This window comes from Branchiostoma lanceolatum, chromosome 4, assembly GCF_035083965.1.
Source record: "Branchiostoma lanceolatum isolate klBraLanc5 chromosome 4, klBraLanc5.hap2, whole genome shotgun sequence".
In the NCBI taxonomy this organism is placed as follows: Eukaryota; Metazoa; Chordata; class Leptocardii; order Amphioxiformes; family Branchiostomatidae; genus Branchiostoma; species Branchiostoma lanceolatum.
In genome coordinates, this window is record NC_089725.1 from 17,890,927 (window position 1) to 17,918,846 (window position 27,920).

The 27,920-nt window shown below is 39.5% G+C and overlaps 3 protein-coding genes across 11 annotated transcripts in view; 1 reads left to right on the forward strand and 2 right to left on the reverse strand.

The window, feature by feature from the left end:
* Positions 1-624: 624 nt before the first annotated feature.
* LOC136433031 (serine/threonine-protein phosphatase 4 regulatory subunit 3A-like) lies at positions 625-15,066 on the reverse strand. 3 transcript variants are annotated; one of them, XM_066424793.1, is made up of 16 exons: positions 14,804-15,066; positions 14,434-14,489; positions 13,159-13,257; positions 9,027-9,650; positions 8,714-8,791; positions 8,274-8,345; positions 7,901-7,945; positions 7,246-7,417; positions 6,924-7,000; positions 6,176-6,305; positions 5,588-5,746; positions 4,949-5,118; positions 4,476-4,621; positions 3,730-3,923; positions 3,338-3,483; positions 625-3,151 (listed from the first exon to the last, which is right to left on the reverse strand). In XM_066424793.1, exons 1-16 carry the CDS (start codon positions 14,943-14,945, stop codon positions 3,044-3,046), a joined length of 2,418 nt encoding a protein of 805 aa, XP_066280890.1. In that variant the 5' UTR covers positions 14,946-15,066; the 3' UTR covers positions 625-3,043. The 3 variants fall into 3 exon arrangements, with proteins under 3 accessions (XP_066280890.1, XP_066280891.1, XP_066280889.1); XM_066424794.1 differs by having other exon boundaries at positions 4,524-4,621; positions 7,901-7,963; XM_066424792.1 differs by having other exon boundaries at positions 7,901-7,963.
* A 1,845-nt stretch (positions 15,067-16,911) lies between these two features.
* LOC136433039 (5'-AMP-activated protein kinase subunit beta-2-like) lies at positions 16,912-22,452 on the forward strand. Of its 4 annotated transcripts, none has more exons than XM_066424808.1 (7): positions 16,912-17,550; positions 18,253-18,410; positions 18,655-18,748; positions 19,146-19,278; positions 19,563-19,699; positions 20,011-20,079; positions 20,898-22,452. In XM_066424808.1, exons 1-7 carry the CDS (start codon positions 17,383-17,385, stop codon positions 20,976-20,978), a joined length of 840 nt encoding a protein of 279 aa, XP_066280905.1. In that variant the 5' UTR covers positions 16,912-17,382; the 3' UTR covers positions 20,979-22,452. The 4 variants fall into 4 exon arrangements, with proteins under 4 accessions (XP_066280905.1, XP_066280907.1, XP_066280906.1 ...); XM_066424810.1 differs by having other exon boundaries at positions 19,146-19,263; XM_066424809.1 differs by having other exon boundaries at positions 16,913-17,550; positions 19,566-19,699.
* A 1,640-nt stretch (positions 22,453-24,092) lies between these two features.
* LOC136433038 (protein numb homolog) overlaps positions 24,093-27,920 on the reverse strand; it is a 28,829-nt gene continuing 25,001 nt past the window's right edge. For all 4 annotated transcript variants that reach the window (XM_066424805.1, XM_066424807.1, XM_066424806.1 and 1 more), the window contains one exon: positions 24,093-27,863. In XM_066424805.1, coding sequence (XP_066280902.1) covers positions 27,229-27,863 — 635 coding nt within the window. In that variant the 3' untranslated portion in view covers positions 24,093-27,228. The remainder of the gene's footprint in view (positions 27,864-27,920) is intronic.

A 27,920-nucleotide genomic window follows, 5' to 3' on the forward strand; every position in this document is an offset into this window, starting at 1 on the left:
CTACAACATTACGGGACTCAGTTATGGAACACTCACTGGAACAATAAAGTACTTAATTACAAGAATTGCATTGTCATCAGCAATTGATATCTGTAGTTCTGTACTGTATGTAATGTGGCAATATGATTGGTCATTATGTTAATGTGTAATTAGTGGTAGTTGTGTTGTATTTTGAAATCAGGGATACATGAAAAACAGGCTCGCCTGAGTGTATTTTTCCCTGTATGAATAAAAATGAGATTATCCAGCTACAATAGGATGTCAGGAATGATATGGCGACTTATTCAGACCATATTTTCAACTGTTTCTTGGTTAGGACAGAGTCTTCAGTACAAATTTGATATGTCCTGACATCTTTTCAGATTATGGTGGCCTGTATGGTGCCATGTCTTAAATTATTATTAATTTTTATGTCCATGACTAGTAGGAGCCTTTTATACTACTACTTTGTGACATATCATTGACATGTTGTGTTCTATCTCTTCTGATATGACAACAAAATACATGTATGCAAGAAGTTGCTTTACTTGCACCATGAAGTCATCATCTACACATTGTGTATATTTCTGAGGACAAGACATTTATATTCTGCTTAAAAATCCTATATGGGATGAACAAGAGAAAGAAGGTATCAAAGGTTGTTTTATTTCAAAGCACTTTATTCCATACAGACTACCCCGGTTATACTACAGATAAAATCCCTTGGTGGGCAGTTGATCTTTTTACACAATGAAGCATGGTACACATTTAATCCTACCAACGTCTTTTCTTCAGGGGCAGTATGACAGACACCATGAACTATGTATGGTAGGAGTTCCTTATGGGGGGACGTGTTGCAGCTCCCTTACTGTTCCACAACAGTACAAAAATATTTCTGGAAACACAGTGGTCACAAATCTAGGACGTTCTTTTTGTATTTGCCTCTGGCACACACACATGGGTACATATCAGGAAGGAGGCGTGGAAAGAAGGAAACCATGTGTCTCTGTAAAGGTCCAAATAAGGCTGTGGATTGACAAATCTTGAGAGAAAGTGAGAGCAGCCCAAACAGACTCAAGTGACATTGGGACCTATGGGGAAGACAGGCGACAACTTCTAAACGGGGCCATAGTCAATTCTAAAATTGAAAATAAAAAGTCAAAAGTAACAATTCATCTCTAACGATTGTGCTCTATCATTGGCCTTGTTGATGCTTGATATAAAATGTGGACTTTACAAATCAGTACAGCTTATCTCTAGAAGAAATTCATTGACTATGTCTACTTAAACACACAAAAATAAATTACTGAGTAAAAGGCATTCATTCACTCAGCTACACTTTGTATGGGCCTGTTCTTACAGGACAAATTCTGTCTTGAATACATACTTTGGAAGGTAACACCTATTCCCCCTGTCTCTTTGTCCAAGAATCAATTTTGAAATAATTACAACAGTTTGCAGCTCAAGACAATAGCATATGCCTACTTAAGTAGAGAAGCACTAAGGGGCATGGCAACCCAGATTAGTCCAATTTTGAACTGTAGTTACATGATACATTTCAAACAAAAAGTGCTCTACATAAGATTACAGTAGTAAGTACCTATAATTGTGGCCCAAGTCAAGTATGTACAAGGGTGAGACACACAACACTCTGCTGGGTTCTCACCATTCTGTTTACTTCTTAAAATACACGGAAACAACAATGAAGGACACAATTTTCCCCCAAGGGTCATGACAAGTGACTGGTAGCAAGGCATTCTACATTGTGGAATTTGGCTGCCTTGTACTAAGTGACTGCAGCGAGAAAAGTATCCAATAGGACACACCAATTGAATTACTTGATTCCTGGACTGTCTTGTAAAATTTTTCCAAATATAAAAACAAAAAAAAGAGTAAGCTGATTTGAGGACATTCTTCTTAGGTTAAAACCAAAAAGGGTAATTACCTTTATACAATTGTTACATTCAGCTTATTGCCACTATGACCTTACTACAGAGATGGTACCTACAACTAACACATTTGTACTCCGTGATTGCCACGACATGTGAATGCTACAATACATGCTGTCAAATATGTACGGGCTCCTGAGTGTTTTTCCCCAATAGTACTTAATGTTTAGGTTGAAAATCCAAGAACCAAGTGATCAAATCAGTGCAGAAACAGTCTCATTTGTGCTTGTCCCTGAACAACATCTATTATCTCTGAGAAGAAAACAAGTCACAATTAAAGACACACATGCGTAGTTCTACCATTATGTGGCCTCTAACTACAACCTTGGTATTTCTACATCTAGCTACTGATTGGTAGGGAACAATGTCAAGGTATGGCAGGTGCTTCATGTCCTGTTGGTATCTCCCATGTGTCAAGACAGCTGTGCACCTTGATGCTTGAAAATCACTGGGCATTTACTTTCCTAGCTGTTTGCTGTGGTCCCATTGGTGATAAAGTTAGTAGATATAAAATTGTTTATGCTGGAATCCAGATGAACAATCCTTGCAGGAACTATTCCTTTCATATCAACCTCTTGCTACATGTGGGTTGTCATCTCAATATGCTTTTGATTTTTTTTATATTTACACTTTTTTATATTTTCAACCTGTGACTTTTGTGCGCAAGGAAAACCAAGACCTGTTACTCCTGGTGTCCAGCTATGATACTTCCTCCTGACTTGTATATGTAATCACATGGTCAGTGTTTTACATGCAGTCAGAGGTCACAGGTCAAACTATAGAAGAAGATGAGGCTACAAAAATGCGGATAGTGAGGCCCAAACAGGCCTGCTGAAAGTATACATAACCATTTTTGTAGATTTCTTTTCAGTTTGCAGCCTGACAAGTATATCCATCTTGGTTGAACAGAGGCAAAGAGAAGAAAGGGAAAAGTTACAGATTACTTAGTCCTTCTGGATTCCAGTCCAGTAACATTTCGGTCCCAAGGCCTGAAGAACTTCTCATCTTACAGACGGAAGACTGCAAAACCTGCAATGGTCCTGGCCTTTCTATCCATTATTCCTTGACCAAATTTGTTTTACTGTGCATGATTAGGATTGGGATTGTATGTCTCCTTAGGTAGCCAGACGTGGCCTTTTGGCAGGTATGCTACTATTTCTGTCGTCGTCTTCATCTTCGTCTGAATCTTCATCTGGATAGTCTACAAGCCCAGTGATGCCACCCTGCAGAAACAATGAGGCAAAGTTAGAACATATAACATCCTACTAGTCAAGTTAACAAATATGCTAAGCAAACATTATACATTTCTTTAATCTAGTCTACAAAAAGACAGCATACACAAGAACAACTGAATCCTTTTTCATACGTCCTAACTATAGTTAATACTGGTGGTGGTTGACAGAACTCACATTGTTGGTCTTGACTTCTGGTGATGCTGGGGGGGATGTGGACGCAGCTGGTGGAGATGAGCTGAACTTCCTGGTCGGAGGTGGCGGACTGGGACTTCTTGTGGGGTTTTTTAAAGGTGAAGGTGGTTTGTTCTCACTCTCACGAGCTAGAGAAAAGGATTGCATGTGAGTACACATCAACAATCTCATCACTATTCCCAATGTTCATATCAACAGTATTCCCTAGATCTACTGTTGTCAAGTATGACTGTGAATAGGATACAATCCAAATACCATTTTTTTTAAAACACCAAACATGTATCTTTAATTTATCTATACAAATACACCAGAGCACATAGTCTACCTACTTGTCACGGAGGCCTATTGAAGCATGTACACCAAACTTTTCTTACCTCTCTTTCCATCAATGATTTTTGAGATGTGGTCCAGTTCTTCATCCATCTTGTTTTTGAGCATGTCTGTGACTGGGACCACAGCCTCCCCATCCTCCATCTCCTCCTCATCCTGCTCAAACCAAATCTCTTCCTCCTCGTCCAGAGACCGTGCGTCTCTCCGGTAGCGGTGGTTCCGCAAAATGGACGGAACACTGTAGGGACAAAGGTCACGTAGCTTTGTCAGATGCTTTATTTACACAGGGTCCCTGGCACAACACAACAATGTGGCAATAAGCACCATCAGACGTCACAACAAGGAAGACATTACTCGTTAGCATGACAACTCTAATAAGATAACAAAAGGTGCTTTGGTTGTCTATAGTTTTACAACTTATCATCACACTTTGGTAATGTTATAGGTACATGTATTACATATTTAGCGTCTATTCAAGACTAGTTAAAGTCACTCCACTTTGTACCATTAATTCAGTTAAAAGCATATCTTGTAGAAATATTTGTAATATTACCATTTATTTCTAACAGTACTCTACCCTGTAACTACCAGTAACTTCTGATTCACAATTAATCAAAAGGTGACTAAATTAAGTTACAGAACATTCTCCAATTTCACAACCTACAAATAGGAGAAATCATGAATCCTTTCTATTCTTACTGTTGATAGAACCTGTGACATTCTACCAGTCATTAGAATAAAAAAGATTAACACAATTCTTTGAAAAAAACATATGGTTACAGGACAGTACCTGTCCAAGCTAGACTTGACGTTTTGTCTGTCCATGTGCTGCTCATACCTCAACTTGAGTCCCTTGAAGGTGTTGACATAATCAACATCTTTCAGCTGCTCGTAGAATGTCTCAACCACATAGGCCACCAAAGATTTGATGTCCTCCTGTCGAGCAACATTCATGAGAACAAAAGACATTGTCAGCACAACTTCAATCTAGGTTCACACATCAAAATGTACAGGGAACACATGAGTGGCATCGTCCATAGTAGGGAATCTAACTGTCAGCCCTGGCAGAAAAAAAGAAACAGTTTCATAAATCTTTCATTAAAACATCTCCATCTCAGCTATCTTCTCTGACCTGACCTAGTCTAAAAATTGTGTAGGCTTGAAATGGGCGCCAAGTCCTTTTTAGCAAGCAGACCAAATGTCACTGGCAAAGTGAGGCCATAGTTAACACTACTTCCCAAGTGCGATCTGAAGACTGCTTACCACTCTGATGAACTCAAAGAGTTCTAATGTAGCTGAGTTGAGGAGGTTGTAGCGCTGTCCATTGGTGAGGAAGGCGTCTACAATGGGCTTGAGCAGGTTGCCTTTGATAATGTAGCGGTTGTAGAACTCCTCCTTCAAACTGATGATCTTCCTAACAAACCGCAGGGCACCTTCAAGGTAAAACATAAATAATGGCCCCATTTAGCTAACATAAGGAAAACCACAGCAGTTTCTGTAATATTCACACATACATATTCTAGCAAACATGACGAATAGCTATGTGCTTTCATTAGTGTAATTATTTAATTCTTCAATTTGAAGATGGGACTCGATGGTGATTATCAATTTAAAAAGAAGTTGACTTATCTAACAACCAAAAGTCTCAAGTTTGAATAAGTCATTTTGTAGAAAAACAATGCTTATGAATGTGTGAAGCTTGTTTGTGCATAAACTTTTGCCAAGCTCACAAACATGCTTTATCTTAGATCATGATGCATGTTCTTTCCTGCTTATGTGAAATGGACGAGATGACAACGAAAGCAGTCAGAATTCCAGCACTACAGATCAAACAGTATGCCAAACTAAATAAAAATCACACACAAGACCACACCAACAGTGTGTTGGAAAACTGGCTCGTACTTAGCGCGAGATGCCCGTGGCTTGACTTCATGAGGACCAGGATCCTGCGCAGCAGGTCCTTGTTGAAGATGTAGTTGCGGATGTGGTAGGTGTGATGTTCCACACAGAAGGCCAACAGCTCCAGGATCAGACTCAACAGCTGGGCTGTCACATAGTCATCTGGAAAGGGACAGAAGTTAGGAAAAACTGACAACAGCTCTGTCACAGTATGGTCCCTGTCTTTGGAAGTTAAAAAGTGGAAGCTAACAAAATTCACCTTTAAGTTTTACAATTTGGTGACTTAAGAATGTACAACTTGAGTGAGAATGTGGAAGAATTGAATTGAAATACATGGCAAACACAAGAGGTACCTTGTCACATAGTCTACACCAAGGCATATGAGTTCATCTTAACACACTGCAGGAATACTGATCTACAATGCCGTCATCATATCACTTTATAAAAATCTTCAATACAATGTCATGATATCGATTCTTATCCCCATTACACTGCTAACAGCCATACAATAATATCAGATAAAATATTCTCCCTGACACAAAATCATTTTCAAAAACTAATTATAGTGACCTCCAGTTAAAGGCCACGTACCTTTACTTGGTTTGTCCTCCGTGGTGTTTGCCAATAGAGGGGCTGTCAGCACGTGCATGCAGTTCTTGTAGAAGAAGCTGAGGAACTCTGTCTTCTCAGTTTTCTGGGGAAAAGGAACAGAGGCCCATGCCTTATGGTCGGCAAAGGTGAATGGCTGATATTAGATCAACAACAAACCCAGATGTCACATTATATATAGACTCTACATGTCATGGCCAACTTTACATGCCTAGCTTCTGAGATATCTAATGTTAAGCATTCTATATCTTTGCCAAAGGTCACTACTGCTTAGCCATTAATTGTGCAAGCAACACTGTTTTTCTGGCCTTCAGTATGTGTTGTCACCATCCAGTTCAGCTAACACAGAACAGATAATATCACACATTCTCAGAACCTGTACTTCTGCCTCTTTATGTATACTGTATGTCTGTGTAATCAGCTATGTGTTAGCTATAGATGACTGATTGCATCTCACATTGTCGAGTCTTGCAAATGACAGTTTATGACTTGGCAATACTGACATTTATAATACATATACTTGAGATTCCCTTCAGACATAGCATCGATACTCTTACATTGCCATGAACAACATCACCAAAGACATACATACTGTACTAAAAAAAACAGTGCTATTACAGTTGCAAAACGGATGTTGCCTACCATTTCACCACATTATCAACCACAGCCCATTATCGACTGAACAACTAAGATCTGTTTCCCAAGGCCATAACATTAAAGCGATTCTTACGTTTGCTGTTGCCATCATGTTCTCAGGGTCAATCAGTATCCTCAACACTCCACTCAGCTGAAGTGCATTTCCCAGCTCTGCAATACAAATGACAACACGATTTACTCCTTTGTAGTAGTATAATGACCCAAAATAAGACACAGTGCAGAACTTGGTAACATCCACTTTTAAAATTTAGCTCTTCCATACATCTATCTACTTTCAACAGGTCAGACCACAGTAGGAGCAAGAAAATTATGTTGAATTGAAATGGAAACAGCTTTGGCAGGTGAAGATGTGTAAAACTTCTTCTGACACAATAAGTAGGAGGATACCCCCGTACCTGGATCAGGGTCGCAGATCATCTGCTCGATGATGAGGTTGACAAGCAGAATGTCGTCGTCCTGTTGGTTGGCCTCCTGCATGATGAACTCCCGCACCATGGACGGGCTGTACTCCACTATGTACATGATGATGTCTGTGCAGGCTTGTCTCACCTCGGGGTCATCCATGCTCTACAAAAACAGATGGTCTTAGTATAGGTATGGGTCTAATAATCTTTGTGCATTCATTTCACCTTGCAGATCACAAAGGTACTGCAGAGCTCACATTTGCCCAAGACATATGAGCTATAATAAGGGCATTATCAACAAATTGTTGTGAGGATGGCGATGGAAAAACAGTCCCCTCATCTGTGAAACTATATCAGTATATTAACAAAGCACACAATAGGAAAAAGTACAAATGTATGTGTACTTCTTAAAATCAGATAGTAAAGATCTCCTTTCACATCCAACTAAAGGCCATGTTTTCAACGGGTTCACATTCCTGTCAGTGTCTACTCGAACATATGCAAATATGGCAATGAGCCGAACAATAACTGTAATAAATATTCAAACAGAATCAATAAGTCCACATCTGGACCACTCAACAACTGTATGTTGCAAATCTTACATAGTGGGGCTTTAAAAGGCCAAAAGTAGAATGTTGCTACTTACCAAAATGACTTCTAATGCTGGAAGGATCCCAAGATTGGATAATGTCTGAAGAAGAGGGAAACACTTGATTTACAAACAGAGCTGTCACCCTGTAGTCCACAAAATTACCTGGGATTGCCAAAGTCAATACTAAATGACTGATGAAAGCATTCTATGCACTACATGCAATTACTTATACCTCATGACCTGGGAGACTAAAGAAGTAATAAATACACCTAGATATGAAAACTCCCATATTCTCTCTAGAACCCACATCCCACAATGACATTTAGCAGGTACATGTATATTGTATTATGATTGTCTGTATGTAGACCCCATTCCTCATTTGGCTATATGATATTGTAAAATCACATTGTTGTCGTATCCGTTATACCTTGAAGAAAGATTCTTTAGCCTGTGGCTGCAGTGTCTGTGAGAAGGTGCAGAACTCTTTCAAGAAGTTAACCTGCAAAAAATGTCAATACAACATTCATTTTTTATTGCTGGTGTGCAGAGTTCTAAAGCTTAGTCAATTGCCATTGATACAAGTGTCTACAATCCAGCAGTAGTAGAAGCATTAAATGAAGAACAATTTCAAGGCAGCATTTTGTTACTTCTAGTATTAGTATTACTTCTTCTAATCAATACAATGGAATTTATGCTCGTCCTATCACCTAGTCAGCTTGGTGGATGTTAATAATATATCCAGCTAGAAGTTTGACTATACAATGGAAATATTTGTACAAATGTTGCTGACTCAGACCCATGTAGAACTATCTGGGCCTGTTCATGTTTTGTTTGTTTCTTTGGGACAACTGACATATATAATATTACCAATTCTCTTCTTCTGTTGTCGTCCGTGGCTTCATCTGTGAGCTGTGCAAACAGTTCTGTCAGGAACTTCTCATCATCCTGGAACAAGGAACAGTGCTGTCAGGTTGTACTGCAGTATTAACTATAATCCACATACAAGTATAACCATACACTTTTGAGAGCTTTATTCTACAGTAAGCTCCCAAACAGCTTCAACAGCAGTTATATTTAGAGTGGTAGTCAATTGTAGTACACAAATTTTAATGAGCAAGATGTTACAATCATGTCATACCCTAGTAAAGTGTGATCTTAAACTACCTGCAACAGCACTCACCTGTATCATACTAACTATCTCTATTTTGTTGAAGAAGATGAAGGAACTTAGTGTTGACAGCATGTTCTCCTCGAACACTGACGGTGTGGGCAGCACCACGTCCTGAATGTACTGAACTCGGTACGTTTGGTGGATCTTCTGTCGCAGTTCTTCATTACTGATGGGAATGACCTCTTTAAAGGATGCGCTGTTGCGCAAATAGTCCCGATGGCTGGCTTTTTCAGGTTTGCTCGGGTCATACTCCAGTATTCCCACAGTGTCAAAGATGAACTCGTCTGAGAACATGACTTCAAACAGTGCATTCTTGTTCAACAGGAATATACTCTTGTAAATCTCGTACAACTGGTGCAAGCCCTCAAAGTTCTCCAGGTCCTCACACATGTGAAACAAGTCTACTATCTTCTTGATGTAACCTTCGTACTCTATGGCGTTGGCCAGCTTTTCTCTCCGTATGGGGGATGGAAGGACGCTGTTGAAGACCTCGGAGATCTCGTCCAGTTTGCTGAGCTCGCAAGGCGGCAGCTCAATGGGAGGGGCGGCATCTGGCATGTCCTCAAACTTCTCCTCTTCTGACTCCTCCACGATGTCCTGGGTTATGTCACATGATGGATCCTTTCCTTGAACCTGCATTTCACACAAAAAAAAGAAAAAAAGAAAAGACCATTAGTAAACGAACTACTGGTTAGCATACAAGGACAATGATCCTGGACATTAGATGATATGCTGCCGATGAAACCAGCAACCCATAACAAAAACTGGCCAAGTTTGAAAGTCAAGGTCCTATTCATAGTATATATTACAATTTACTAGCAGTAATTATATCCACTAAATGTCACTACTAAAGTGTAATACTTAGTTGCTATCAACTGTGTAGCACTAAAATCCTAGCCCAGGGGAAAAGACAGTCTTTGAGTTTGAATGTCTTTGCTATAAGATAGCAGCATATAGCTAATGTTGTAATAAGAGCAAATGAACTGTCATAGGTAGTAACTTGAAAATAAGACATATATAGATACTGGTATGTTAAAAATATTTCCAGTACATATAGAGATGTTCCTGTGAAATTGTGAATGGTTTCATGGTGATCCCAGGTTTCATGGTGATCCCATATTTTCTTTCTACCATTTCATATGACAACTTACATAAAAATGAAAGAGCATTCTTTCAACCTACGTTTGTACTACCAATAGTACACCTGACCTATCATTTCCTCAATGCCTGCAAAGACATATCAGACACTACTCCTCCCAAGAGACATCAATTGTACTTGGAGCCCATGGCATTTCAATCCATTTAGAACACTGCTCTACTCATCTTAACTATGTACTAAGAAACATAGCTTTCTGCCTGCACCTTCACTAATGGAAATGCTGTTATGTAGTGTAAACAATGACAAAGGCACAGGCGGCATTTAGTCTGTACTACTAACTGGACTGGTAGAACACCCCTCGCCATAATTCTATTCAAATAATAAAGCATTAGGTTTGTGCCATAAACTTATATTTAAAACAAATTTGTTATGAAATTTCTAGCAAAAAATAATTGGACATAGCTTTGCCTACAGCTCCAAAGTAACCTTCTACTTTTAGCCAAAAAGAAAACCTGCCAGGACAAAGGCACTACTATACTGACATAAACAAAACTGTCACACTAATCTTTGAATCTCCCAATTCTGGGCACCTAGCATGGTTCACACTGTCAGACATTTTCCTCTGCCCAAAGCAGGAAGGGAAATGTAAATATTTAGAATACAGTTGTACATGTAAGCAAAGTTCTACAGACTGTTAAATAGTACTGTACAAGATTCTTTTAAAGTACTGACGCCATCCAACAGATTTCCAGTATTGCAAAGATGTTCAACCAAAATCAGAAGCTTAGTATCTTCTAATTAGAGCTAGCAAGAAAGTTGATAGTTATTTGCCAACCCTGAGACACTGAGCAAGAAAATAACATCAAATGTTTTGACCCTGCTATTTCCATACTAGTGTATTCATTGTTAGACTTCAGTAAATGCAAATAAATCAGCAATATTAATATAACACAGATCTTGAAACTAAAGGGCAGAGAAAACATGACATCTTATACTATGTGCCTTATTTCAGATGCATACATATGAGAAAATCAAATGACTTATCCTCAACATTCATCACTTCATCATTACACATTAACTGATTAAGTTGATGCTGATACATTCCTGTTTTGAAACAAGAACAACCAAAATGCATACTACAATGTAGCATCTACACTCCCTAGACACAGAGGTTGAAGTCAAATAAAAAACTCAGCTATTAATGTTTTATGTGCCTGTCTTCTAATGTAATACACCATTCAAGCTAACTCGTGAAAACAGCATCTTACTCCACTTCTACACTGCCATTATCTTTTCAATGTTAAGCTACACAACTCAGTCATTCTGCAATCTATACCTGGTACAAATTAATGATCCACTCAAATCTATTCAAAATTTGATCTCTTTATACCATTGGTAATTACAAAACTGATCAATATTGGAAAACATTATCAATGCACCTAGCTCTAGGCAACTAAAATGTATGGACATAATGTTTCAATGAATAGAACATTTTTTTACTACAACAAGCTGTACATACCATAAAAAATAATGCTACCTATCTTGAATTATCAATACCTGCAACAGTCACAGTGTAACTGTTGTATGAGTCTTTTTTTTTTGGTAATTTTTATTCTAAAACCCAACAACACAAGACCAACTGAACCAGAAAAGATTTATCAACAAGCTCTGAAATCAGGACTTCTAAAAATCTGTCATTCGGGCAAGTACAGACTTGTCCAACCGAAACATGTACTGTAGTAGTATACTTATCACAGTACCAAAAAATTCAAAATCAAAACACAAAGAAGTTGGTTTACAATATCATCACAATGTTTCTATTAATTTCTGAAATATGTTTTCTGTGTTTTTTCACAGCTTTTATTGCCATTCTCATCATCAGATAGATTAACATCGATTTCAACATTCTAAAAATTGCAACAAAAAAGAACAGAACAAAACCCTGAGCATTTATTCTAAATAACTTTATTAGAGCTATTAAAAGCTATGTCAATGCAGCTCCTGTTTTAAATCAGGGGATGCTGTGGGCTGCTTGATGGAATGAATACAGCATTGTGACAGAGAAGGCGGTGCACAAGTCAAGTGCAACTGCTTGTGCTTGACCTTATCAACACTGACACCAAAGTGGTCACATACAAGATTACCAGTGGGAAGTTTATTGTATCCTGGGATGTGACCAACCTGTCTAGGGTCATGATCAGCTACAAATTAACTTGTACCTTGAAAATGTAACTTGTCCAGCACATCACTTCTTTGTTAATTTCAAACCCTGTGAAATACTGAAGTCACTAGTGTGAGTGAGTTACTGTCATTGCTGTTTAAAAACATATTTGCTTGCCTAATATCAAGATTCTTCCTGATGTAAAACAAATTTCATTAATCTTATGAGGAAATTAACGCAATACCTGCTTATTCTATCTCGAATCACTTTGTTGTTGCAATATGAATAAGGAAAATAAGTCCTCTAGTTTAGCGCTCAAAATTCCATATTCCTAATTTTTTATGCCCCAGGCATACCTATAAAGTCTGAATGCTGTAAAATTCCAAGCATATCTGCAGAAACAAGACCCTTGCTGACAGGATATCTGCCATACCAACTAATTACCTATTCAGAGCCAGCAAAGCAGTGGCAAAGATGCCACGTGTCTTTACAATTACAGTCTACACAATACACATATCCCAATCAACGAGCAATTGTTACTGTGCGTAAACTATCCCCACAGACTACACATGAAAACATAATATCTTACTATAAGAGTATATGAATGTGAGTATTAAAAAAAAGCAACTTACAGGAGAGAAGTAGATACTCTACAAGTCACAATTGTACCATCCTAGGCATAGTCTACCTTGCTTACCCTTGTCTAATAATAATTATATGGGTTCAGGTATAAACAAGTACGTCTATGGTAAATTACACAAATGTTCTCCGTATCTTCCCCAAATATTGTCATGCTACCAAGAAAAGTGTCCCGTTACCAAGGAAAGTGAATATAAAAATGAAAGTCTCCTCTATGACACGCAAGTTCTAAGATGTCTTACCTGGCATATCTTCTCCCAGATCTCATCACACCCTGCCTTTTCTTGGAAGCTGAGTGCAAGGTCAACGTTGTCAGCTTCTGACCAGACGATCAGAGTCTCCTGCAACACAAGAAATATCAACAAACTTGAGTTAAGGGATTAGCTGGGACAATAAAGATGATGCATCACAGGTCATTATTGCTGCAAATAGGTGTAACTGGGGAGGACAATCTAAATGGTTGGTAACATGCAACCAGGGAAGGGATTGGAATTTTGATGCTCATGATCTCAATAGGGATAAAACAATACTTATTTAGAACTATATCCTCCTCTCTTCCCCTCATATGACACTTTCCCCAGCTAGTTACTTCCCCTTTGACATTTATATATACAGTACATGTATTACTACTACATGTACTACTAGTACTACACAAATGCATTAATTCTTTTCCATTACTTCTGGTTAGCCTCTATTCATATGGCCACATACCGTAGCCTAAACATAGGCCCGATACTCAGTGATAGGGGGAAAACAGCAACATCTACCTTTGACAGAGTGATACTGATAGCTAGTACAATAAAAAAAATGTTGTTTCCCTAATGTGAAAGTTAACAGCTGATGTTGTAAACTGCATTCATGAACTAGTAAATCTTCAGGCCATAATCCTAATGCCACATCTTATTACATGCAATGGTGCACAGACATCCTCATAATGGTTTGACCATTTGCACTTTCATGGCCTTGGGCAAAATCTTCCTTTTTAGACAAAAACCTGACAAGTCAAATGTTGTTCTTTTACAGCAGATATTACTTGAAGTCTTGTAGACACAAGTTCACCATGACAGACAATGCTGCTAGGAAAAGAGGTGTAAAAAAATCACACACAAAATCACTCTATGCTTATATCTACAGTATAATATTTCAAGATGAGTTATTCATCTGCGTTCATATTCCAATAAGTCAGCATGTATATGTAATCCTTTAATTGCTGAATACTGTGCTCAATAATAATTATGTAATCCACGGGTATATACAGGCTCGGTAGTAGCAAAACGTGTGACAGAGGCTGAGATTTGCTTGTCTGTTGTGCGATTTGTGTGAAGACAAAATCCCTCTCTTCTCTACATTTGGCACCTTCCCTACGTTTTGTCTATTCTAAAACTGATGCAGCTTTTTAAAAAATCTGTGTAAACATCTGGGTTATGTGGGACATGTGAAATTTCAACCCACAGCGTTTGCAGGTACATGGGACAACGTGTGCAGCCGTTATTGTATCACACATGGGAGGCATTTACCTGTTGTTTCTGATAGGCTGTGTCCGGTTGAATTTTGGACTCCAGAAGTAGAGATCCTACACACAGGAAAGGAAAGAAATGTGCGTTAGTGATGGTCTAATTTCGATTCGTAAACACAATCTGGCTATCGCCAGTAGGGCTTGCTCCATCTTCTTTATACTTGTCTGATCGAAATACATGCGAAGATCACCGTCTAGAGTGCTTGGGCTCTGAAGTCTGCGCAGCTAGAATATATTTTTCTATGATTGCAATGCAATTTATTAAACTGATCGAGGAGAAATAGAGAGTTTTCTACACGTTTCACCAAACTTCGGGGAAAAAATCTGCGAGCTCGAAATAAGAGCGCCAAAGGCAAAGCAGCGATTATTACCATCCGACTCGGCTCGCACCAACAAGGACATCCCCTTCAAGCGCTCCACATACGACGATGATACATGTCCCGTGCCCCTGTCGTCCCATTGTCGATCTTCATTCAGGGCGTAGAGCTTCACACGCCGTCTGGTGTCCGCCATCGTGGTCGTATTCTCCGGAGTTCGCCGTTTCAGGCGATCCAGTTCATGTTGTGTGTCACTACCTCTACCTATCCAGAAGGGCCGCCATATTGGTTCGAACAATAACAATACGGGGACTCCGGGTTTAGTGCGGAGGGGCGAGGGCGGCAAATTCAAAAGTGGTTGGACCATGGACCCGTGACACGGGGCAGCCGCTCAATAAAATTAAATCAGGTCGTGGCACATTGGTATCGGCAGATGTGAGGATTAAAGATCCATAAAAAATGCGAATGGAAAAGTTTTTCCCAGATAACAGTAAAAAGACAGTTATGATAAACTTTATTCTCTGGGTCCGTGGACTACGATCGATGCGCCCAAGTTGTCCTGATGGCTTCGACTTGGCCTTTGTAAAGTAGGCTTTCTCCAGGCAAATGTTACATTATTATGGTTCAAGTCATATGGTGTCTTAAATGAGCAGCTGCAGGGAGGTTAAATGTTACTGGATTAAAAGCAATCGCGCAATCGGGCACAACTTTATGATCGCCGGTGTATTTCCTAACATCATGATCGTGGGAAAAAAGACACTTTTTTCTCGGGACTAGCTCCCATACGTAGCCCTGGAGCAAGACCCATGAATGTACGACCAATGGGGTGCCATTCTAAAGGATAATAGATAATATAAGCTTTCAAATCATTAATGATATAAAATACAATGAAATTGATAAACGGTAACAACAGAGATATGATCGACCGAAATCAAGAGCATAGAGCGCTTGCCACAAAGATTGACATCATAACGTGAGGACAATTCTTCCCTACATCATTGATATGCTATGCCAATGATCAATGTGTAGTTTTCGCGACCGAATGCAACAGACAGCTTTAAAAAAAAAAGCTTGCGTTTCAGTCCATTGAAATGCCGCCGATCTTCGGGTCAAAACAACGCGGACAACTGAACGGGCTGTGAATAGTGAAAATCAACATATCACACATACAGACATCGATTGGGACCTTAAACTGAATCAGTAAGACCTCCCGAATGGGCATATATTTGAAATGTACGAAGTACAAGCTTTATTGCAAGAAAACTCGGGTCGAACGAGGATCGCATCTGATTGGACTGTGAGTTGTAGCTCGTCTTGTAGCGTTTGAACTTTCACGACCCGCTGTTAATGTTATCACTACACCTGTCTCCTATCTTGAAACATTTTCTTTTTTCCTCTTCAAAATTTGTCATTCTACCTGGCTTTCAGATGAGTGAATTCCAGTCGGCTACCAGATCTCCGAACGGACTGCGAAACACTGAATAGAAGAAATTCGCCAATAGGGGAAATATTTCGTCAGGGACAGCCTGAGGGCTTGGTCGGTTGTTGGAGTAACGTTACATGTTTGTCCAGTCCGTTGGCTCAAACTAACTCATCTGACTATTTTTCCGGCGTCTGCTACAGACTAGTCTTCCACTGTGACACAGTGAACAGCTTTACTGATTGATTGATTGTGCCACGGACTGAAGGAGCACGGTTTAACTCAAAGCTCATTGATTGTGCCCGAAGGTCTCCGATCTGTATCCTCACCGCCAGCAATATCATATCAGTTTCACCCTGTGAAAATTAAGCCTTTGTCCTCATCTCACGTTTTCGTCTATGCATAGACCATGTAGACTGTGTTACATAATGATCCATAATGCTTTCGCTGCCAGGATTGGCCCCTGTAATTCGGACGGGCCGCTAGGAGCGCGATTTAATCAAATACATGCCGTAAATATTGTCTCCAACGTAAAAAGGGGGGAAACGCCCTCAAAATTGAAGCATAAGGAGGCATTATAAGAAAACAATTTGGTAGTCCAACAAATGTTTACAGGTGATCAGTTCTGGACATGTTCCTGAGTGCACGTAGTCAGTCGGTGAAACGTCAGAGCCACGAAGGGCGTTACCTCCTAAAAACGCCTTTGTGATACCACATTGCGGACAGCTCTGCGCATGTGCAGTATGTCGACCCCTGATTAGTGGTCTCATACCGCAGCCAAAGGGGCTTCAGAAGTAAACATCCCGTGCCACTTCGCACGTCCGACTCCTTCAGCTCAACGCTGAGTTATAAAACTGTGTCTTCCTCCTCGATCACCTTTAGGAAGACATCTCTCGACACTACAGAGGCACGGAAAGCTACTGTGACGAGCGAGGTTAGAGATTACCCTGGGTAGCTAGGTCAAGGTGATCATCGAGGGCCTGTCCATCGGTTCATCAACTTCATGCCAAAATAATTTTGGGAGATTTTTGACAGCGCGCAGCGTAGACCCTGGTTATAAACAGGTCCTCCGTGGAGAGGAATTATTCTTTGGTCACTGTTTACGTTCCGAAGACACACTAGGTGCAGTTTTCAAGGCTTAACTGCAACAATAGCTCTGTGAAACGGAGGGTATTTCGTCCAACAGTGCTGGTGTTACCACCGCTTCTGCAGCATGGGAACCACAGGCAGTAAGCGGGAGAGGAGTGATTCCGGCGGCGGGACCTCCATGCGGGACTCCCTGGACGCTGACAGACTGGACCTGAGCCGCCCCGGGAGTAAGATCATGGTGGGGTCACCACTGGAGGACGCCTTCGAGTTCTCTCCGTCTCCCAGTGTCAAGGTCGGTTGTAAACAGTGTTGTAAACACTATGCTGTATTTTACTGTGATCACGTGACTAAGGGCAGCGAAGTGCCTTTTGATACCCTCTATGATAGCAGTAGTAGACAAATAACATGTATTCAGATCTGACATTTGCATGCTTTACATATGTATCTTTTACAAATTGTAGCTGATACACAACAGTTGCATTTTACCAGGATATATGATTTTGATTTACTATAAATCCATTTGATATCTATTAACATAAGGTGGAATTATTCCACCTGGGTACATAATCCCGCAACCCTAAAAAGATACATCCTAATGGAGCTCCAACTCAACGTCCCCCGGTATAATGCACTCCGGTATATCTAAACTACATGCATACCTGGGGAGTGCTGCATTAGAGATCTCTCAAACACACTGTTTTTCAAAGTGATGGATTAATGTGACCAATGGATTAATGTGAAGGGGGGGGGGGTAATTTTCATGGTGAGAATACATTTTCAAACAATTTCTGTTTACTACATTAGATATTTACAATGAGGATGAAATTTCATCTATCCATAGAATCTTGGCTACACTTTTGGTATGCTGCTCACAGCATCACTCAGAAAGCGTCCTGGTGACACTGTTAAAATACATTCCACTCTCAATGCTGAGTGAGCATGCCTTAAACAACCAGTTAGTGTAACGTTACAAGTATTCTCTCTTCCTTAGCAGAGTGCAAGCATGAGAATCCCAGACCAACAGCAAGCAGTCAAAGGTACATCTGCAAAGAATACTGTGCCAACCATGTTCCGCTGGCGTGCTAATGCCAAGACTGTCGCCATGGCAGGCTCTTTTAATGAGTGGTCATCCAAGATACCTCTAAACAAGAGGTATGTGTTACTTGGCCAAGTTTTTTTAAACTGTTCTATTAATATATTGGTTGAAAATATAAAAGTGATGAGGTCTAACCACACATTTTCCCACATGTTCTAGATTTATCCAAACTGTCTTCTGAATGGCATGTCATAAACTTGAATCTATAATTACTCTCTTTAGTCACTTTGGTATATGTCACAATTAAACTTTAAAGAATCTTAGATAAATTGCCTCTATGCCTTTGTTTTGTTATTACAGCCACAATGACTTCGTGACCTTCATTGACCTACCTCAAGGAAGACATGAGTACAAGTTCTATGTAGATGGACAGTGGGTACACAATCCAGATTTGGTATGTTTGCCCAGTGCTTAAAGTAAACATCTTTTTTTCTGTAATGTTAATCTGAAATGGAAAATGGAAGGGGGGGAGTGAAATGGAAATCAGCCCACATGATTTTTGAATGAACCACAGGTGATGTTGTGTTTCACTCGTCCACTCATGTACTCAGCCAATAGTGTAATTTCTTTGATCTGTTATTGATGTATTGGATGTAATGTTGATAATGGGTAATTGTAAAATAAGTATTTTGTTGAAGTAATCACTGAAAAGTTTGATGGCCAGTTATCAGAAGTTTATTCATGATATAAGTGTCACTATGGATAACTTCGTCCACTCAAGATACTGTAAGGTTTTGCGTGCAGGGTGGAAAAAGAACATACTTTTGAGGTATTCTTATTCTTACTTTCAGCCCTCTGTGGATAACCAGCTGGGGACATTGAACAACGTTGTGGAGGTGAAGAAGTCTGATTTTGAGGTCTTTGATGCTCTGGCTTCAGACTTGGATTCACTGTCTAGCAGTACAAAAGGTGAAACTACTAGGGGTGAGTCCATTGGCCTGACCCCGTTAAACAGCTTATTACTGTTTTACAAGGAAAAATGAGTCAACTGTTGCAAGAAGGGGGGCAGATACCCAACCTAGTTTACTATGTTGCCAAGTTAATGTGTTTGTACAGCATTGTATTTCTTATTTGTATTTGTAGTAGCAGTAAACCAGTAGCTACATGTTGTTAGTTAAATGTGTGTTTAACTGTCATATTTTCCCACCAGATCTCAATACATTGTCCTAAATATACTTAGTATTCTTACCACTGATTGATTTCCCCAGCAGAGGTATCAGGGTCCCCCCCAGGACTGTACGGTCAGTCTGTGCCAGAGCGGAGCCCGTATGACAGGATACAGAATCCCCCCATCCTGCCCCCTCAACTGCTGCAGGTTATCCTCAACAAGGACATGTCTGTACAGGTCAGTCACATGTTACATGCAGGTACTCACTGCAGGTACATGTTGCAACTAAAAAAAAGCGTGTGAAATTCTGGTTCAGAAATTGTATTCGTTGTGTGTAATAGCTTTAAAGAAAAGAATGGTATATTGTCACAATGTACATATATGAGACAGAATAGTTTACGGCAGTCTTCTTTTGCGTTGGTGATTAATTGACACAAACAACAGTGGACATATGGGATTTGATATGGAAAACTGATATCTTTCTACAGTTGTGATACTTCTAGGTTCGTTCAAGAAATACATGTCATTGTTTTGTGTTTGTTGTCCAGTGTGAGCCGACATCCCTGCCTGAGCCTCATCATGTCATGCTCAACCATCTCTATGCCCTGTCTATTAAGGTAAGTAGTTTTCAGAAATGTTCTGATTTTATTTATATCTTATGTTCAACCGTTATTTCATGAATATGTTTTGATTTGTGTTGTGCCTATAAGAAAACCATTTAATTATTAGTTTAATCATATAGAAGCACAGACCGTAACCACTAACCACTACCAGTGGAGCAGAATGTTTTGGTGCAGAGATGTTACTATGATTTGGGTAGCCAGCTCTAGAGCTTGATGAAGTGTAGTGGTTTCCGCATGCATTGAAACATCCCCTGCTGGAGAAATGGTCATTACCCTGCTGCCATGGCCTGTTATATACATTATAGATTAACCTCCTGCACAGATCTTCTGGATGGCTGTTTGGCTGATTTGTGCTGTTTTCTGATTGTCCGGTTGTTCTTTTTTTTCATTCTTTTTATTGTTTTTCAAAATAACAAAGAAATAATATGAAACATGGCACATATACAAAATAAATGAAACACATGAGAAACCACAAAACTGATACATAAAACCAGGAAACAATAATATAAGATCACAAATAGTTAATGAGAACCTAAACATTTTGGTAGTCAAATACACAATGACAAGAAAGATTTATGTTGAAAGGACAGTATATAGTTTTCCCCACTTTCCCAGGTGTTTTTGAGCGGTTGTTCTTAAATGGCCCAACCTAACTGGTACGTACTGATTAAGCTCGGTCATATAACTTATAAGAACACGCTTCCTGACAATCCCAGTGGTACCACTGGTACGTACTGTGTTGTGACAATCCCAATGTGTGTTGTGACAATGCCCATGTGTGTTCTGACAATCCCCATGTGTGTACCCTACAGGATGGGGTGATGGTGCTGAGTGCCACACATCGCTACAAGAAGAAGTATGTGACAACCCTGCTGTACAGACCCATCACCTGAGGGCAATGCACTAAGTTAGATCTGGGCTGGACATGTGTATAATTTCTTTATGTATGCTTCATATCAATGCAGCAGATACAAAAAGTGTCTATATGGTAATGTCAATAAATATGCAGCAATATTTCTAGCCACAGTAATGCAAAGGTAATGTATAAATGATATATTCCTTGTTTAGTGATAGACCTGCTCCTTCCAACATCTCACAAGAAAGACAGTAATGAACACCAAACTGGTTATTGTATTCCTCGCTGTTGTCAGTGTTCTGCATTTACTTCCCACCCCTTCATGACATCCTGATTTTGATATGATGTACTCCTGTTTACATCTGTGACACGTGGCAGTGATTTTTAAGTCTGCCATACAAAGTTTGTAATGGGTAGAGTAATGTACAGTCTGGTTATGATGATGAAAGTAAATGAAAATTATTAGTAAAAAGATAAGTATAAGCATGTTAGAACTTATTTTCTTTTATCCATTCTCAAAGAATGTGATACTCCAAAGCATACTACTCTAAAAATGTTTATTTTGCTTTCTTGTGTCTTGCTTTGCTGCTAAAATTTGTCTTTGTTCAGTTTTGTAGGTATGACCTGCTTTATTTTGTTCAAATTTTCTTTTCTTTACTTTCTATCTATATGTCCCTCTGAACAAACCCATGACATCAAAAACCTGTACATATAAATTGTAAACTGTTCCAATAGCAAAAGATTGCACAAAGCATCTTCACACAATGAAGCATTGTATGTAACTTGTCCAACTAGGGTTGTCAAGTTTGCTGATGTTGACAAGCTAGTCAGATTTAGTTTACTGTACAGCAGTGGTATACACAGTAGTCAAGGTTTATGACATGACAACACTTTTCACAATACAGCAACAAAATTTCTGTTAATCACCTTTGCAAATGATTGAGATTGTTTTGAGATTATAAACAATAGACTTTAACCTTCATATATTGCATATTACATACCGTCATGTTTCATCCACTGTCAGTGCAGGTCTTCAGACATCTTTTCTGTGCACACTTTTGTCCTAACGACTTCTTCACTTGTAAAACACACTGCAAATCATGACACCTCTAGTCTAAAACTCCCAGGGACTCTGAGGAAATGTCAAAGATAGTCTATTCATAGTGCTGTATTTTGCATTTTGCAGGGAAGAAGTCACATGCATATTATGTGTAGAATAATTGTTATTCCTGTAACCAGTGATCTACTTCTGACTAGGTATCAAAAGTAGCAAAGAATCGGTATTCATGGTACTGTACTATGTATTACAGAACTATTTACACATGTTATACTTTTTTTTCATTTTGTTATGTGTGATAAGGGAAGATCTATGATAGTGACATTTTGATTGTTTTATGTCACAATATGTATGAACAGGTAGAAATGCTTCGCCAACCAAGATGGTAGAAAACTTGCTAAAAGTTGTGTGGTAACAAAAGTGTATATTGATGGAATAAACAAGCACAACAAAATGTCTCATTTCCCTGATATGATAGATGTAATAATTCCAGTTTATAAGATGCCACGTAGATGTGTTGACTCTGTAGTCTTCTGCTGCAACCAATGTATCTTGGGTTGTATAGATGGGTTTATGGCAAGGAGAAGTCTTTCATATATGACTAACAATAACCAAGGAGGTTTCAATCGAAACCTGGTGGAGTAGACTCCATATGCAGACTGTTTCAGCTAGGAAGGTTACAATTATTTCCTCCAGTCGTCTTTTTTGTAAAACCTTTTGACTCCTGATGGGTTGTCCAAGTAATGTGCTAGTGAAGTCACTTACCTCACACCGGGCCAAGGATTATCAACAATGACATGAGATCTCCCTGAAGTTTATTGGAAGTCAACCTCGAGCTCGACCAAAAGCGGTTGCTGCACAGAAATGATGTTCACTTGACAGAACTGGTGTTGAAGATGTGTAGAAATAGGACATGTCATCTTTGACTCCCTCTTTTATTATGCTACGAAGGTCTAAAATCGTGGACTGCTTCCCTGGGATACCTGTATTTGTAGACAGCCGAAATAAGGCTTAACTGCCATAAGCGCCAGTCAGCCTAAATAGAACTAACATGTACCATTTGAAGGAGGTTGTAGGGTTGCATGTGCAAAGGAAATAGCTACACCACCTGTCGTAAATAAGTAATTAACAATGATAGCCACTTTACTGAAAAATGTTCTGAGGAAACAGTCACAAAACTATTTTTTTAATGCCGAAGCCTGTTTTCAAACTTGTTCCCAACAGTTTATGACGCAAAGCAAGCTTAATATGTAAGCGCGGCCCGCCCGGAGATAACACGGTTCAAAAGTGACGCACTACGGCTGAGAGAAGTACTGCAACCAAGGCTCTTATCAAACTAAAGGCCGTTACTTATGCAATTACAGAGCCCCAAACTTCAAAAACATGCCAATAATCTCACAAGCCCACGGAAATTCATAACGTACAAAGAAGGGATTAATTGATTAAAGGAACGTCTACAGCGTTTTAGATCGACAGTCGGTTTTCTATGCCCTAAGTGAGTAACTATCCAGACAGAAATAATACATCAGTTAACTGGGCGTTATCAGAGGTCTGAATGCAGTACTTCAGACAATCGTAAGGTGTCTCTGTTGAACCGCACTGTAAGGCTTCCTGTGAAGAAATCAGCCTGGCATTCGGCTGGATTAAAAAGAGACACACTGCGGCTGATAAACCTGCTGAGCCGAATCTTACGTTTTCACACGCCAGTTAAGTTATTAAGATGATAATTTAAAGCACCCACCGAATTACAAACGGCACCCGAGAAGTATAACCTTCAAGGTTATCATAAGCAAACTGTACTGTAGCTGAAGTGTTTTCTTTTTCAAGCTCATTTGTCCTTCATTATGTAAAATAATAGAATGTAGTTTTTCTACACTTGACCATTGTCATAACTAAATCCCCGTAGTTAACCAACTTTCCCTACCTTTCCCTAGATTAGTGTGATCATGATGCAAGTTACCAGTAGGTCAAAAATTGGTTACCATTGCTGTTATTTGCTGAACTGATCACTAAACAACACATTGTCTTGAAACCTAATGTTTATCTATTTCATACAATCTACCATGGTACACAATAAAGAGCTGATTTCGTTGGTACAGTCATTGGGAGGGTGAGTTTATTGGCAAAGCAGCCTAACTTTTCTCACATATGAGAAAAATCTGACAAGTACAGTGTTCATTAGAGGTGGTACAACTAGAAAGGAGTTACAAGGTTGATTCCTATCTACTGTGGAGTGCACAACATTTCTGTTTGTGGCTTCTTTCATCACAAACGGAACAGCAGAAAGCTAAGGAGAGCACCAAATACCTACGGTCACAGATAGCTACATTAACATGTAGGTTGCACGTTGGTGAACCTGAAACAATATTTGACAATGGTAGACCCCTGAACTTGGCGCATCATCTGGTAAAGACACATTGTAGGGAACCAGACTTGTTCAGGCTAGCACAAGTACATGTATTACCCATGTGAAAGGTGTTGTGCAACTAAATGTTGTAATTTTACAGAATTGCTTGGACATCACACAGAATCTAGGCTAACGAAGATGACTTAAGCTTAGCTTGATTTCGTATCTCACAGTATAGCGATGAATGGAGCCTATTTACAAGATTCACAAAGATTAGCTACCATTCATACAAAACAATGAGTATTGTCAATAAATAACCTAGAATCAGAGTTTCTATTCACAAGCTTGGAGTTTCATAAAGTCCTGGTAAATATTGAATTTCCTGATTGCATGAGATATCACTAACTTGTAATTCAAATTGTTAATCTAGACATTGAAGCTACAAACCCTTCCTTGGCTGTTGGCAGCAACACTTGAAAACAAAAGTAGCACACCAAGAATACTTGCAAAATCACCATTCTGCAATCTGAATTGAAATGGTTTTCTTGATAAACACTTGTGTGGCCTACAAACCAAAACTAGATACAGAAAATTCAGAGTAGATAAATGACAGTTTGTAAGGTGCACATTAATTAGGAGGTTTTTTTTCTTCTTCATATCAGGGCAAACTGAATGTACAGACTACAGTTGCACATGAACAGATATAAAAACAAAAAGAAATGACTGGCTACTAATCACTGTCTTCATCAACATTTTTAGAGTCCATACATTCACCGAGTCCGCTTCAAAATAATCTTTATAACTAAATATATTTTTTTTTGCTCAAAGATTAAAATGGTAAAATATTTGTCTTGTTAATAAACGAAACGATCACAAATCAGTGTTAGCTACACAATTTCTGGAAGAGTTCAATCAAAAGATTGTCATTATCTGATAAAAGCTAAAAAAAAGAAAGAATACAAATAACCCCATCAGGAAGGTAGAGCTTATTGTGTCAAATCCTCATATGTACAAAGCATTCCTGTAAAATGATTTCAGTTGTAACATTTACATAAGCTGGGTAATCTGAAGACTATCATTCCCAGTGACATTCAGTTAAGAGACATAACAGTATAAGAGGCAATGCTTGTTCCAACAGCCTGCTACTTTGATTTGATTGTTGCAGCAGGCTGACTTCACTAACATGCCCTTAGATTCTCAATTGACATATTTGTTACTCATCACTACATACATTAGAACTACTAATTATATTTTGAGCAAAACCTGCAAAAATAAAAGCCCATCACCATAGACTATATGATGAGACAGCAGCAATAACACTCACTGTTAACCATCGTGTCAACTCCACATTTGCCCCATGATTTAATCAATCCGAGCAATCTGCTCTCACTGTGATTTCAAATTGGATACCTGATAACTCAGTGTCTTACCTGGTACAATTTGTCCTGTCATAATTCGATGGTGCATTGACCTAAAATCATATTGTTACTTCTCTAAGCACCTAATCATCATCAGCAATAACACCACACAGAAAAAGATCATTTTCTTGACAGCTAGGAAATGTTAAAAGTACAACTGTGCTTGACCACTAGCTGTGTAAACTAGACATGTTCAGCATCTGAAAAATCCAGGCATTGTGCAGGCACAGCTGCCCTATCTCATTATTAACAGTTGTACAAGCAGTCATATTTATACTGGTCTATTTGGATGGACAAAATCTACCAACTGTGCAGATGAGATAGTACCAAATTTAATTCACCTCATTGATTTTAACAGGTCCACTAAAACTCATCTTTATGCACAGAATTGATTATTCCTTTTACTGTGAAGGAAGACCAAATGTACTTTTCAAGGATTCTAGCACAATACTTGTGGGTGGAATTCCTGACTATCATATTGGGAGTGGAGCCCTTATCCCCTAGACTTTCCAGTTGATCAACATCAACTTCCCAAGTAACCCACTACTTGTAACAAGACGGTGACAATAGCTATTTATCTATGTTTTGAATATGTGAACAGTAGAGACTGGACCAGCCATACCTCGCCGGGATACTGTTTTACTTTATCAAGGTTTCTTGGAGCAGGTATGTTCTGGATAGAAGATGGAAGCTGAGACATGAGTGTATGATGGAATGGAGTAGAACCCTCACACTGTTTCTCAAGTGATTTACCATCAGTCCTCCAGACTAAGTACTTTGGTTGCAAATCTGAGAGCCAATTCAGCAACTTGAAAATCAGTCAAGCTCTCTATTCACAACAGCGGCTGGAAGTCAGGAATACAACTGTATTCCAAAGTATTCTTGAGCCTTAAACTGATTGAAATCACCAAGTGGTATCACATTGTAGGTGCAGTGCTGCCGAAAATATTTACTTTCAAGTGTTTATTTTTAATTTGTATCTCACTAGTAATAGTTTTATCTTTTTAATTGTGAATTACATTGAAAAATTTCTCAGGTCCAAAGAGACTACACTGTTATGGGGTAGTGGTCTATCTCAGGAAGAGTATATACAGAACTAACCATTGTAGGATCAAGACAAGCTGACAGCCAGAGGCAGTGTGAAAAGCAGATGTTCATGCCTGTAAAGAGTGCTATAGTGTTGCACTGGAGAAGATCATATCATTAAGCTTGTAATGGCATTCATGGGAGAAACAGGGTTGTGATTCGAGGTTTTAACGTGGAAGCTGTTTCGAAGGGAAATCGAGAGCACTAACACTGTAAACATGCCCAGCTGTCAATAGCTTAAAGGCAACGGAAAGCTGGCGATACATGCAATGAATAAAATTGGAAAATCAGTCCTTACTCCACACATTGTGTCATCATGATCTTGTGGACTGCAAATTGATATGTTTTCTTTATGACTGTGGAAATCAACTACTGTGGCCTACAATTGCAATTCAAAAGTCTTTTCTACTGCAAAGGGGTCGTATGGCTGTGTGGGTGCCATGGGTTGGAATGGGTCTCTCTGTCCATTCATGTGAGGCTGGGTCTGTCCTGGCCACGGGTCACTTATACTGCCATTGCTTATATTTGATGTTGCCATGAAGGCTTGCTGTCCGAGCTGGGTAGAGGCTGGACCGTACGCCGAAGCACCGACATTGGTCCTGACTGTGGAATGCATGGGTGGGGTTTGTTGTGGTCTGAACTGGGCATCGCCAGCGCCCGTCATGGGACCTGCGAACGGGTCGAATGGCTGACTCGGACCAGTTCTCGTCATGTCTCCATTGACTGACCGTGGGTTGAAAGGCTCCATGTTTTGGTGTTGAAGAGTAGGGCCAGGAGCACTTTTCGTTATGCTCTCCAGCCACGCATCGGCGTCTGACATGGACTTCTGCCGTGGAGGGGGCATCGGAGGTGCGTTCACCCAGACGCTGTCGTCTCTCGGGGACTGGCTGGCCAGCTGTGACGCTGCCAGGACCTCCGCGGCCCAGGGGTTGTTTTGCTTGATGGGGACGGTCTGCGACTGAGACCTCGCAGCGATGGGGGATGCTCCACTTGCAGGTGAGGGGACTCCATTTACTGAATAGGGAAAAGTAAAAAAAGAAAATGTGTCAAGCAACAGTTTCAAGAGGGCAT